The sequence below is a fragment of the Panthera uncia genome, chromosome E1 (assembly GCF_023721935.1).
Source record: "Panthera uncia isolate 11264 chromosome E1, Puncia_PCG_1.0, whole genome shotgun sequence".
Taxonomy (NCBI): domain Eukaryota; kingdom Metazoa; phylum Chordata; class Mammalia; order Carnivora; family Felidae; genus Panthera; species Panthera uncia.
In genome coordinates, this window is record NC_064814.1 from 514,742 (window position 1) to 529,580 (window position 14,839).

The following is a 14,839-nucleotide window of genomic DNA, read 5'->3' on the forward strand; positions in this document are numbered from 1 at the left end:
TGAGTTACCAGAGTAACGTCTGACAGAAGGGGAGTTAAGGCCATACGCATTTTAAGGTATCTATTAATGCAACGTGGACAGGAGATCTAAAGCCAATTGTGAATGCTTCCTTTCGTTAGGAGAACTAGTCTCTCTGTGTCAGAGTGAAGCGCCCCACGAGCTCTGTCTGTGAGCCCTGCAGCGCAGCTTCCTTGAGCTCCCACGGGGCCCCGCGCCGACCTTCCCCGGCTGCCAGGGTCAGTTAGCAAGCTCCAGGACACCAGCGATCCCCACTGGGGACTTTCTGGTAGCCGGACGGTCACCGTGTCAGAGCGTGGAGCTTGCGCTGCCACGGGGGCGTAGATCTCAAGTTGTCAGCAGTGATCTTGATTCTTAGGCTGAAAGGCGGGTCCTTAGAAGAAATGGTGGCAACAGCCACAACCTCAAAGTAGGTTTCACAACTGCACTGTCATAGATAAAATCAGTGAGATTCCGTTATCACCACCTGTGCCCCCTGAGCCCCTTCCACGTGCGAACACCCCTCTCTGGCGGCAGAGCCTACACCACGGCCAGCACAGCAGCTCCTCGGTGCCTTTGCTCCAGTGCGCTAGGCCCTTGGCAGGTCAGAGCACAAGTTTAAAAAAAAAAAAAAAACAAAAAAAACTTGTTTCAGTTTATCAAAATGACAATGATACTCTATTCAATTAAAATTAGTAAAAATATTTTATTGAATTTCAGGAACTTGGTAGTTTTAAAATTTAAAATCTTTGCACACAAATCACCACTATGCTTTCTAGAATTGTGGAGGTTAGGACTTGAAGACTGTCACTGATCTCCTTGTGTCACATAGCTTGGAAATCCTAAGTCCTGGGGCTGCCCCGCCCGACTCAGGGTCTATGCTGCTGTTCTAAGGGAGGATGGTGAAGGGAGTGGTGTCTTTTAAGGAGCTCAGCTGTCCACGTGGAGACTCTTAAGGTTGCCAGAGTAGGAGGGATCCCAAGTCATGCCCAGACACGCCGCGCCACGTGGCTCACATGTGAGTTTCTCTTTTGTAGTTTTGTGTGGTTTGGGGCAAAGCTGTTCAAATGAAGTTTCTAGTTCCTTGGGGAGCCCAGAAGTCTGGCAAAGGTCAAAGCAGAAACGTCCTGAAGTAAGACATTTAGGAACTTCCAGTGAACAGCTGGGGATTAGTTCGGAGCATCACGTCTGTTGAGGGGGCACCAGGAGTCAAGCAGGGACGCAAGCTCGGTGGCCGTGGATGTTTTGAGGGCTCCTGGGAATTCAGAGCTAAACTGCAAACGGTTAAGTGCCTGGGATACGACTATTTGCTAATCCGTGTTGTTTTTCTGCCTTCTCCTTGATAGTCTCAAATTTCCATGTGCCAATCAATCAGCCAACTGAACAAGACAAGGAAGAGGCCCCCAAGCCCTCTGAAAAAGGCACACGCCAGCTGCTTTACGGCAAAAATACTGGAGAGCTGGGTACTTTTTTTAAAGTCTATAATCCCAGCAAAAGTCCCTCCAGACCCACAAAGTCTACGTTTTAGGCTCAGAAATAACCAACTGATGGACTGGGCTTACTTTGGGAGAACTACCCCAGTCTTTCTGGACGGTGACAGGCACACTGCTGTGGAGACACGGCTCCAGGCGGACACACGATGCATTGGTCAAGTCCGTGTTCGCGCTGGGGCGGCCTCGACCATTCACCTGCCCAGAGCTCAGTCAGAGCCCACGGGAGTCATGACTGGCAGGTCTGGACCACTCAGCGGAGCGACCTGACCCTACGCAGGACATTATGCAATCGGCGTTATTTTGCAAATCGCAAACCTTCTGAGTAAAAAAGACAAAAACTATACATTCCAAGGTTGTCTGTAAAGTGCCTGGAAGATGCAGACTGCTGCCCTGAGGCACTCTGACCCATCCGGGCTCCAGCCTGCAAGTTACCTGCCACTGTCACACACGTGGGGCCTCATTCACATGATGGTTTCATTTTTATTTTTCTTTAATGGCTGAGTTATAAATCCAGCTAGTGTGCAGTAATTTCATTATTTTTCATACGCATTATCTGCAATAACATTGTGACAGCTCCGTACTGTGGGTTAACACACAATACTTAGAACAAATTTATCATATTTGGTCTGTAGGTAAATAAGGTTTTAAAATTGCCTAAATATACCACTCTGAGCCGTTTCATTCCACCAGGAAAATACAGGGTTTTCCCTCTCTTTAAAAAAAAATTAAATACCAAAATAACTACATTTAAATAAATAACATGATGATGATGACATTTAAAAGTTCACAATAAGGCCAAAGCCCTCTTCTAGTCGCACGGCTGCTCAGCCCTGACCCCCTCAGAACGCTCTGGAAAGGCCAAAGGTTTTGTTCAGGGGCAGCGTGATGGAGGCCGGGCGGGCGGGGGCGTGGCGGGGGGAGGGGGGGGGGCCCTTACTGCTCATTCACTCACCTTTGTTTCATCTCACTTTTGTGTCTTGTAGGAGAGAAGTCAGCTTTAGGACTGCTTCAGTTCTGAAAGGCTGAGGGGGATTTCCTGTCACAAATCAGAGAAGGACCTGGATGTTTCCAAGGCCCTCGTGTTAACACGCAGCCTCTCCTCCACCCCGCACCTGCTGCTCCCCGCGTGCCGGGCAGATGGCAGCGTCACCGGGTGGACGGCTGGTCGGACGATGGCTCTGTGCCTCGAGCCGGTGACCGTGACTAGGAACGTGCCACAGAGAGACCTATGACACTTGACGGAATCTTTTTTCCAAATGAAGGAGGAACAGTTCTGTCGTTTGAAACACACACAACACTTAGGAGGCTTGTTTTACTTAGAGTGGAAAATTATGCCGGGACAAAGTCAACACAAAGAAACAAACAACAGAAAGTAGCAGGAAAGAGAACCAGTTAAGTGCAGCTCGGAGAGTCCGGCAGTTCTTTCGGTCATGGCTACATGCAGCCCCGCATGGGCATCCGTCTGTCCAGTCAGTCTGTCTGTCCATCCTAAATGCATCCGGCACCTGCTCTAACACGGAAAACCTGCAGATGTCATCAGGCAGCTCCATCTGAACATTAACAGGATAGACAAAAGGAAATCATTCCATAGGCTGAAAACAAACAACAGAAACAAAACTACATTGTTTCTTTTCCCCAAATGAAATCAACACAAAACGTCCTGTGTGATTCCAAAATTTCCAGAGTAGAAATGGAGTGATCTGAAATGTCAAAGACCCCATTATTTCGTAAAGAAAGTACACCTCAAAATACTCTAATTCCACATGTGGACAACAAAACACGGTCTCATCTGCACCGAGCGTCCTGGGAGGGCAGCGGGGACGGCGCCCGCCCTGTCCCGGCAGCTCCGCCTGCCCCAGGCACGGGCTCAACCAGGACCCCGCGCCTCTAATCCGGAGTCCCCAGCTGAGCCCGGGGCGGGGAGACGCTGCCGGAACCAGGTTCTGTTGCATGTGGTTTTGTTCAGGTGTGACTTCTGTCTTTAAGGAGCATAAGGCCACCTGGGTTTTGTGTTTTCAGTGCTGAGGTGAAGTCCAACCGCAGGGCCCTCTACCCACCGAGACGGCGTTCCGAGCATCGGTGAGAGGCAGTGTCTCCTTTTGGCACCACAGAGTTGATATTAAAGTAAGAAAAGCTGTCCCAGTCGCTAGTTCTGGACACCCTTCTCCCTGCCGGCCGTCGGCGGCGTGTCCACACTCAGCGCGATGACGATGCTCTCGCCGTCTTCCGTCTTGACCCGCTTCAGCTCCGGCTGCTCCGACTGGTCGCCGTTCTGGCGCTTTGTGGGCAGGGAGGCGGACGCCGATGCGTGTGTTGCCAGCATGTGCAGAGGACTCGCCCCTGCTGCAAAGAGACAGTGAGTCAGACCCCGCGTTCTCAGGTGCGCCCTCGTCCCCCGTCAGGCCCCCACGGGGCCCTGGGGCACCAGCTGGTCCAGGCTCTGCCCAAAGGGCTGGCTTCTGTGTGTGACCGGTACGGCCCGTGGTGGCCAGGGGCACGGGAGCCTGGACTGGACAGACCCTATATAGCAAGTTAACTGTCTGACGAGCGGGTGTTCTCAGCAACAGCTGGCCCCTTTATCACTCCGAAGACCGTGCTACCTTCACAGAAGCACGGGGGAGGCTCAGGCAAAGGGGCCGCTGCCCGCCTTCTCCCCGAGCAGAAGCCCCTCGTGCCCCACATCACACTGAGCGGGGTGGGCGTGTGGCTCAGGCCAACCGGGAGCCGTGACAAGGAAAGCCCCGTGTGTGGGGAGGTTCATCTTCGTCCGGGCCCCATGAACCTAGGAGCTCACAAGCAGACGCGTGCCCGTGAGCCCTGGTCTGGCTTGGCGGCTTCTCCTTGGTCCCCACCACCAAACGCGTCCTCTCTCGGGGCTGCATCACAGAGAGACCCCCCCCCCTCCTTCCCTGGCCCTCACCCGGCCCATGCTTTGCACAATCAGGCAAACTCTAAGACATGAAAAAAGAAAGTGCTGCTTCCTCAGAGCGAGAAGACAGGGCTGGGTCCCCCTAGGGAAGGGGCAGAACCGCCAGCCTGATCAGTGTCCCAGCATAAGGCGCCCCTGTCCGAACCCGGAAACACAGCCAGGGAAGCAGCTATGAAGGGGAGGCATATAGACAGCAGAATGTGTCCCGGAGTGGGAGCGTCACGTGGACACAGAGTTGCCTGTGTCTTGAAAGGAAGAGAAGGCAGGAGAAGTCAGGCTACAGAAAGGCAAACTGGGAACTCGAACGCAGGGGCGGGGAGACCGACCCCAAACCAGGCGCTCGGCGACGGGTTCCTCCAAGGAGGCGTAGGGGCAGAAGACGCCGGGAGGGTGCGGGCTTCCACCTGGGCCCCAGGGATGCGCACTGGCTGCTGTAGAGACTCCGCCTGACCTTGGGATGGTGCAAGGGCCGCCCGGGTGAACCACAGGCACAGGAGGCAGTTCTGCAACTTAGACCCACCTTGTTGTACCCGACTCAGAACCCATCCAAGTTGTATCCCTGGACCATCTCCACCGGCTCCTTTTCACACAGGGGTCTGTGGCATCTCTGCTGCGTCACACGCTCATGAGAGAGCCACCTGTCCCCCTGATTTTTGTCGGACTAGCTGTGGACAGCCCCAGTCTTTCGGATCTTCGCCCCCTGGGTGACCACACAGAGCAGTCTCGGACTCACGCACTTCATCTGGCAGGCCTGTCCTGATGCCTGGTGCTAAGGCCTCTTGTGTATGACACATGGGGATGGAGAGAGCATTCTCTTGGGAAGATGGGCCCTAGGGGTCTCTAGCGGCCATGCACCCTGAGAGCTGTCAGCTCCTGGTCTTGAGGAGAACAGGCCCCCTGACCTAGACAGGGGGCCAGGGTGGGGCTCTGCACATGGCCATGCCCTCAGGAACAGAGGGGCTGGCTCGACCCTGATTAATGGGGGCACCCTGGTTCCTCTCCACTTCATTCCAGAATAACTGCCCTGTCCTGCTAGGAAAGAGGGCCTGTGTGGTTGCTGGGGTGGCACTGACGTGCAGCCCAAGTTCTTCCAGTGGGACCCGCACACCACACAGTCGAAGATGCTGGACACGAACGAGAGTGAATCAGCGCCTGGAACTGAGCGACACGGGACGCTGGGACCTTGCTGTGCTCGGCCACCCTCCCGGGAGAAATACAGGGCAGGGGTCTGTCAACCGGTTAACACACACCTTATTCTATGTGTTTCTGGTTAAAAACAACTTACTACCACGTTAACACTGAGCTCATGCCTGAAAGCAACTCATGTAACATAAAGCAAATCACAGAGCTCTGTGCCTCCGACACCAGGGGCCTTTTCAGTACTATGCTTAGGGTCCATTTTAAACAGGAAAATCACCAACAAAAACACCAACCCTGAAAAACTGCACTAAAGGGCATGTGCTTCCGGTCAGAGCTGAACCCAAGAGGGGGCACCGCCGTGTCGCCCCTCAGCAGGAGCCAGATTCAAGTGTCCATCCACCCCGTGCGTGGGTGCGTGAGCACACATGAGCACTGACTGGGATGACAAATAACTGTTAGTGATCAGGCGAGCACTGAGGGTCAACTGTGGGAGGTCACCTCTAGAAGTCCCCCAGAGCACCAGCCCTACACAGGATGGGCACGACAGCAACGCCGTCCCCTCAGGGCAGACGCCTCCCATGGGGAAACAGGGCAAAAGGCTAAGCTGGTCAAGCAGGTCTTCCGCTGGCTCCAGATACATCCCTGCAAGTGGCCCCCGGGGGAGACGGAGGTGAACAGGGACACTGGACTAAGACGACAGACAGCGCAGGCACTAGCCCACAGGCACCTGTGTCCCTAAGAGGCCCGTACACCTTCTTAACACCTCAAAGCAGCACAGGGCAGGGGGCCGTTTTCTGCAAGGAGAAGGGCTGATGGCTGTGAGCACGACGGAGACTCTTAGGACAGCAAATGAAGTGTCAGCCTGGGACTTCTGCTTCAGGGCCACAAGAGAACGTGGTCAGCAGGAGGAGGTGACCATTCTTCCCAACACCCGCTGCCGCTGCCGCTGCCCCTGCCCCCGGATAGAGGCCTGGGGTGGCTGTCTCAGCAAAGACCCACACTGACAGAGCACCTCTGACCAGAACCACAGCCCAGTGGGGGAAGAGAGGCTGAGGAACGGCCAGAAGCACACTGGGTTTTCTGGGGGGCAGGTGGTACAGCCCCAGAAGCCGCCCCGAAGAGGAGCCATCCCGCACAGGCACAGGCCAGACTTCCACATCCACTCTCCGAGGCCAGCATCACTCTGAAACCGAAGCGGACCAGAATACTACAGGAAAGCTACAATGTCCCTGACACAAACTGACATAAACCTCCTCAACAAGACATCAGCAAATCAAATTCAACAGCATATAAAAGGGTTACATGCCACGGCCAACGGATTCATCCCAGGGACGCAAGGGTAGCTAAACATTTAAAAAAAAAAAAAAAAAAAAAAAGCCATGCGACACACTGCATTAATAAAGGAAAACACCCACATGATCACCTCAACACAGAAAAAGCATGTGACTGAATTCAACACCCTTTCCCGATAGAGCTCCTCAGCAAACCAGAAAGGAAAAACAGCTCGGCATAATAAGGTCTGTAGACGACAACCCACAGCTAACATCGGCCTCGACAGTGCAAGACGACATTCTCCCTCTAGGATCGGGAGCAGGACACAGATGTCTGCTTCTGGCACTGAGATTCAACACTGCTGGAGTCTTAGCCCAGCAGGCACAGGGAAGTCAAGGCATCTGAATGGAAAAGGAAGTAAAACCCTCTACTGGAAATGACCTAATCTTTGTATGTAGGAAATCCTAATAAATCCACACAAGAAAACCCCCTAAGCCAAAAACTATAACCACTCAGAACTGAACTCAGCAAAGTTGCAAGGTACAATATGGACACGCGAAGATCAGCTGTAACAGCTGTGTATATAGTAACAGCTGTAAAATGCAGTAACCAGCTATGTATATAGTAGCAACTGTAATGTACAGTAATCAGCAGTATATATGGTAACAGCTATATATATAGAAAAGACTAATATATAGTAATCAGCTGTATGTATAATAATCAGCTGTAACATATCGTAATCAGCTGTATATATAGTGAACTTAAAAGGAAATTAAGAGAACAATTCCAAAGGAACTGAACAGGAAGGAGTTCCAAAGGAATAAAACAGGAAGAAATTTGAGCCAGACTTTTACACTGAGAACTACAGAACACTGTGGAAAGAAATTAAAGACTTAAACAAATGGAGAGATGTCAACGCTCCTGGTTGAGAAGACGTGATGCTCGTCTTGCGGCACTGCCTAAAGCAATCTACGGGCTCAGTGCAGTCCCTATCGACATCCCAAATTCTGGTTTTCTGCAGAAATGGAAAAGCTGATCCTAAAATTTGCATGGAATTGCTAGGGATCCAGAATAGTCAAAACAAAAAAGAACAAGGTCGGAGGACTCCTCCTTCCCAATTTCAAAACTTCCTGCAAAACTGCAGTAATCAAAACTGTGGCTTTGGCATCAAGGCAGACGCGAAGGTCAGGGAGATAGACGTGAGAAAGAAACCGGTAGATCGGAGGTCAAGTGACTTTCCACAAGGGTGACAAAACCACTCCGTGGGGAAAGCATGGTCTCTTCTATGGAAGAGACCTTCTATGGAAGAGGCCTCTTCTGGAACAGATGTACATCCACACGCCAAAGGTGTGGTCAGACCATTACCTCACTCACTCGATACAAAAATTAACGCTACATGGATCAAAGAACTAAACCTAAGAGCTGGAACACTGTCGGTCTGAGAAGAAGAAAGCACAGGGGCACCACCCCAGGGGTGGCAGTGGAGTCTTTGCATAGGCCACCTGGAGCACAAGACACAAAAGGGCACAGAGATAAAGGGGACTTCACAATTAAAAACTAGTGCATCAGAGGGGCGCCTGGGTGGCTCCATCGGTTAAGCATCCGATCATCGGGTTCAGGTCACTATCTCACAGCTCACGGGTTCGAGCCCTCTGTCAGGCTCTGTGCTGACAGCTCACAGCCTGGAGCCTGCTTCGGATTCTGTGTCTCCCTCTCTCTCTGCCCCTCCCCCACTCACGTTCTGTCTCCCTCTCTCAAAAATAAACATTAAAAAAAATTATTTTAGGGGCGCCTGGGTGGCTCAGCCGGTTAAGCGCCAGACTTCCACTCAGGTCATGACCTCACGGTTTGTGGGTTCGAGCCCTGCATCGGGCTCTGTGCTGACAGCTCAGAGCCTGGAGCCTGCTTCAGATTCCGTGTCTCCCTTTCTCTCTCAGCCCCTTCTTGGCTCACACTCTGTCTCTCTCTCGCTCTCTCAAAAATAAACATTAAAAAAAAATTTTTTTTAATTATTTTAAATCTGTAAAAAACTGGTGCATCAGAGACACTATCAGGAGAGTGAAGAGATAAACCCACCAAATGAGAGAAAATATTTGCAAATCACATCTGGTCAGGACCTAGTATCCAGAATATATCAAGAGCTCCTACACCTCAACAACAAAAAATGGACAAAAGATTTACATAGCTCGTTGAAGACCTACAAATCACCAAGCACATGAGAAGATGCTCAACATCGTTACTCATGAGGGAAATGCAAACCCAAATCACTGATATCACTTCACACCCAGTAAGATGGCCATGAGGGGGAAAAACAACAACAGAAAACAACACGTGTTGGTGAGGATGTAGACAAATAAGAATCTCCTACATCAGCGGAAGAATGTAAAATGTAGCTGCTGTGGAAAAGTTTGGAAGTTCTTCAATAAACAACACAGGGGCGCCTGGGTGGCGCAGTTGGTTAAGCATCCGACTTCAGCCAGGTCACGATCTCGCGGTCTGTGAGTTCGAGCCCCGTGTCAGGCTCTGGGCTGATGGCTCGGAGCCTGGAGCCTGTTTCCGATTCTGTGTCTCCCTCTCTCTCTGCCCCTCCCCCGTTCATGCTCTGTCTCTCTCTGTCCCAAAAAAAACCAAAAAAAAAAAAAAAAAAAAAAAAAAACCAACGTTGAAAAAAAATAAACAACACAGAATTACCATACGACTGAGCAATTCTACTCCTAGGTATACACCCAGAAGAAATGAAAACGAGGACACCATACATAATCATGAATGTTCACAGCAGCACTATTCACAACAGCCAGAAGGTGGAAACAATCCAAATGTCCATCAATCGGTGACTGAATCAACAAAAATGGAAACATTAATGGGGCGCCTGGGTGGCTCAGTCGGTTGAGCGTCCGACTTCAGCTCAGGTCACGATCTCACAGTTCGTGAGTTCGAGCCCCGCGTCAGGCTCTGGGCTGATGGCTCAGAGCCTGGAGCCTGCTTCCGATTCTGTGTCCCCCTCTCTCTCTCTGCCCCTCCCCCATTCATGCTCTGTCTCTGTCTCAAAAATAAACATTAAAAAAAAAAATTAAAAAAAAAAAAAACACTTTAAAAAAATGGAAACATTAAGCCATAAAGAAGTACTGACCAATGCTATAAACCTCCGAACATGATGCTCAGTGAGAGACCAGATATAAAAGGCCACGTATCAAATTGTATCTACAGGGAATGTCCAGTGTAGGCAAATCCACAGAGACAGATTAGTGGCTACCAGGGGCTCAGGTAAGAGGGAAACGGGAAGTAACTGCTTACTGTGTATAAGGTTTACTACTGGGACAATGAAAATGCTTCTAAACTCGTTAGAGGAGATGGTTTCAAAATGCTGTGAATGTACCTAATGCCACTGACTTGTATGCTGTAAAATGGTCAATTGTATGTTACGTATATTTTACCATGACGACAAAAAAAAAAAAAAATGACTCGAATCCTAAGGAGTACTAAGTATAAAAGAATTATTGCTAATTTTAAAAAGCAGTAAAAGCAAATTCTTTCAGAGATGCTGAAATACCAACAGATAAAAATGACACTATGTCTGGATCTGGGTGGGGAAGAGCTGGGAGAGAATTTCCAGAATGTCTGACGTTTTCCATAATACAAAAAGCTTAAAAGAAAAAAGCAAAGCTGCTGACTTTCAGAGTTTATTAACAGGTACCGCTTTCCTTTCTCAAGAGTGACTTTCTAGGGTGAAGGCAGTCACAGGCCATGCAGCACCTCAGTGACCGCTGACACTGTGTAAGGAGAGCCACCCTCCTCGCCCAGTCTTCAAGCTCATCTGCCACCTCCTCCCCCTTTTCCACAGCGCCTCCTGCGCCCACTGGGCTGGGTGCCGCCGCTGGGGAGGATGGTGTCTGGGAGCACTGAATCGTTACGGACTAGAGAGAAAACCCTTTTCTAAACCAGTGATTTCTTTAAAAAAAATTTTTTTTAATGTTTTTTATTTTTTGAGAGAGCACAAGCAGGGGAGGGGCAGATAGAGAGGGAGACACAGAATCCAAAGCAGGCTCCAGGTTCTGAGCTGTCAGCACAGAGCCTGACACGGGGCTCGAACCCAGGAACGCGAGATCATGAATGACCAAGCTGAAGTAGGACACTCAACCGACTGAGCCCCCCAGGCAGCCCCCAGTGATTTCTAAGTAAAAGACTACAACCAAATTAAAGAAGAACCAATAAAATTTCCCACTAACAGATAATTTAAAATGGTTTTTGGTAAAAGATGACTAAAACTGGAAGGAGTTTCAATATTTTTTCCATCTTCCTTCTCCTGAGAGGGAACAAGGTCTCAAGGCTGACCCTGCAGCGATCATCAATGATGATAAAAAAAACTGTGTGGCTTTCTTTAAAGCCCCAATATATTAAGAAGTTAATCTTTAATACAATTTTAATTTATTTTACGAGATAAATTATATTTTTGAGGAGTGCCTGGGTGGCTCAGTCGGTTGAACCATCAACTCCTGATCTCGTGGTTGTGGGATCAAGCCCCAAGTCGGGCTCCATGACAACAGAGAAAAGCCTGCTTGAGATTCTCTCTCCTCTGCCCTTCCCCTACGTGCACCCCTCTCTATCCCGCTCTCTAAATAAATAAATAAACAAATATTAAAAAAATTGTATTTTTGGGGGCACCTGGGTGGGCTCAGTCAGTTAAGTGTCCGACTTTGGCTCAGGTCACCATCTCACAGTTTGTGGGTTCGAGCCCCATGTCGGGCTCTGTGCTGACAGCAAGAGCCTGGAGCCTGCTTCCGATTCTGTCTTCCTCTCTGTCTGCCCCTCCCCTGCTTGCACTCTCTCAAAAAGAAACATTAAAAAACTTTTTTTAATAAATAAATTAAAAAATTCTATTTGTTTTTTTAAGTTTGTTTATTTTGAGAGAGAGGGAGAGAGGATCCCATGCAGGCCCCGTGATGTCTGCAGACAGTCCGACAAGGGCTTGATCCCATGACCCTGGGATCATGACCTGAGCCAAAATCAAGAGTAAGGCGCTTAACCGACTGAGCCACCCAGGTGCCCCAAAAGTTGTTTTTATTTTTTTATTATTTTTTTAAAATTTTTTTTTGGTAACGTTTATTTATTTTTGAGACAGAGAGAGAGCATGAACGGGGGAGGGTCAGAGAGAGAGAGAGGGAGACACAGAATCTGAAACAGGCTCCAGGCTCTGAGCTGTCGGCACAGAGCCCGACGCGGGGCTCAAACTCACGGACCGCGAGATCATGACCTGAGCCAGTCGGCCGCTTAACCGACTGAGCCACCCAGGCGCCCCACCAAGTTGTTTTTAAATAATAGTTAACACGTGCCAACCTGTGGATAAATGGACAAACTTGCGATCAGTTACCCATTTCAAATGCTGTCTTCTCAGGTTCTGTAACCCTTATATTCACGATTAAATCTTTAATATTTCCGCATTCTCCTGTGCAGAGTAAAAATGTGCTCAGCAAACAGTATTCAGACAGAAACTAGTCGGCACGCATATGAAATCTGTTAGGGCGCAAGACCCCATTACAGGGGCAGGAGGGCCTGTCTGGGTGCTCATACATTCTGAGAGTAGACGCCAAATCAGGGCAATATTCAGGGCCAGGAGAACATTAGAATGATGTAAAACAGTGGAAAACTTAATCCTTTGCTTATTAAATCCGTAAGGAAACATTTTAGATACCAACTTTCACACGTGAAAGGGATACACAGCTGTTCCAACTCCCTCCAGTAGACAGGTGGACATAAGAGGCCCCTGACTGGCACCAGTGGTTCTCTGACAACCTGGAATGCGTTAGAAATGCACTCTTGGGCCCCCAGGCCACACCTGCTCAGGAAGGGACTCTGAGGCACATCATATCTGGGAATCACTGGCTGAACCATGGCTTCAGCCTGAGCAGGATTCAGACCAAAAAAGGACCGACCAGTCCACCTCCCAATGCCACCTTCTTCCAGAAGCACACAGCGCCAACAGGTTTGCTGCGTCAACGTCATCCACAATGACAAACTTATTCAGAGAGAAAATAAGGCCCGCACAACTCTTAATACTTAGGGGACACAGAACCTGAGAAGACAGCATTTGAAATGGGTAACTGATTGCAAGTTTGTCCATTTATCCACAGGTTGGCATGTGTTAACTATTATTTAAAAACAAAGACATTAGAAAAACAAAACTCTTGGGGCGCCTGGAGGCTCAGTTAAGCGTCTGACTCTTGGTTTCAGCTCATGTCATGATCACGCCATTCGTGGGACTGAGGCCCCGTACTGGGCTCTGCACTGATAGCCCAGAGCCTGCTTGGGATTGTCTCTCTCCCTCTCTGCCCCTTCCCCACACTCTCTCTCGAAATAAATAAACTTAAAAAAAAAAAAGAAGAAGAATAAGAACAAAGAACTCTCAGGTGGTTAGTCTTCCCCAGAAAAGGTTCCAGAACTTATTCTACCAGTGAGTTTGGGGCAAGGCAGAGTGGGAATCTGAATCCCATAGGCAAACGCAGGTCTCCACTCCTTCATCGCTCACGGGTGGGAGGTCAACACAGTCAGGCCTTCTGTTCTCTACCCCTTTTCAGAGAAACTCTGTGGGCACAGAGAGCACCTTCTGACCAGGAGCCTGACTCCATTGCTTGAGCTCCTGCAGGCCACTGCTGCGTCCTGATGGACAGCAGGCACTCTGTAGGCCTAGGCAAGGACCCACTGCTCAAACAGCAGCTCTGAGGATGACACTAGACTCCTGAGTTGACTTAACAGCCAGCCGGACTCCTACGCCTCACATGGCTCCACAGGGCTGGGTGAAAGGGGGTTCTCTGTGCTCTCATTTAAAAGCCAAGCTCAGGGGCACCCGGGTGGCTCGATCAGTTAAGCGTCCGCCTCTTGATCTCAGCTCAGGTCTTGATCTCAGGGTTATTGAATTGAATTGAATTCCGGCGTTGGGCGTGGAGCCTACTTACTTACTAAATTACTAACTACCTAACTAAATGCCAAGCTCCGTTGGTCTGTCCTGTCTTCTCTACTCGTCGATGTGAGAACATGCATGGACAGCTATGTGTGCAGAGAGCAAGATTCTCTGCTTCCGTCAGACACACTCTGGAGCACAGGTTTCCCAGGAGACATCTCAGAAGGCAGGTGCCAGTGCCCAAACCTCCCGTTACTTCCAGGCCACACCCAGGGATCTACACAAGGAGGGGGGGATTTCTAGCTCTCTAGGTATTTACAGAAACGCTAATCTCCGTTCAGATGGCTCCACCAGGGGGACCCCCAGGAGAGCTGACACCCACAACCACCGCCAGGTACCCTGTAGCACTATTAGGTTTCTTACACTTTAGAAATGCAAACATTTCCTCAGACAAAAAAATTAAAATTTAACACTCGAAACCAAAGTATGGAACACTACCATTCATAAAACGGAGAGCAAAGGATCTTCGCTCTTGATAACTGCACCCTATTAGCTGTGAAGGACACTGCTTACCGTTGTTCACCTGGCCGTGGACGGCGGCAGGGACTGGCACCACGTGAGTCCCGTTCTGCGTCACAGTTTTTATTGGTAGCTGGTGCTGACCCAGAGGAGCCTGCTGCACGATGGTGACTGTCTGGACGGGGGTGGTCTGTGGCGTCTGAATGATCCGGCTAGCGGCGCCCAGTGCGGCATGGCTAATCGCAGGAATAGGTTCCACTTTTACTGAAATTAAAAGGAAGGGGAAAGAAACAATTCCAACTGACATTACTGGAAAGCCACAGCAATCACGCCAGGTGGCCAGCAGACCCTCTCTAAGACGTTACGTAACTAGAAAAGGGGTTTGGGGGCGGCACCTGGGGGGCTTAGTCAGTGGAGTGTCTGACTCTTGGTTTCGGCTCACGCTGTGATCTCACAGTTCATGAGTTCTAGCCCCGCCTCGGGCTCTGCGCTGACAGTGCAGAGCCTGCTTGGGGGTCTGTCTGTCTGTGTCTCGCGCGCGCGCTCTCTCTCTCTCTCTCTCTCTCTCTCCCCCCCCCTCCCCCGTTCCTCCCC

General features: G+C 50.1%; 1 protein-coding gene across 1 annotated transcript in view; it reads right to left on the reverse strand.

The window, feature by feature from the left end:
- Positions 1-683: 683 nt before the first annotated feature.
- Positions 684-14,839, reverse strand: part of FOXK2 (forkhead box K2) — a 65,174-nt gene continuing 51,018 nt past the window's right edge. Inside the window, exons 8-10 of the mRNA XM_049635402.1 lie at positions 14,300-14,509; positions 2,443-3,833; positions 684-1,098 (exon numbers count right to left, since the gene is read on the reverse strand). Coding sequence (XP_049491359.1) covers positions 3,637-3,833; positions 14,300-14,509 — 407 coding nt within the window. The 3' untranslated portion in view covers positions 684-1,098; positions 2,443-3,636. The remainder of the gene's footprint in view (positions 1,099-2,442; positions 3,834-14,299; positions 14,510-14,839) is intronic.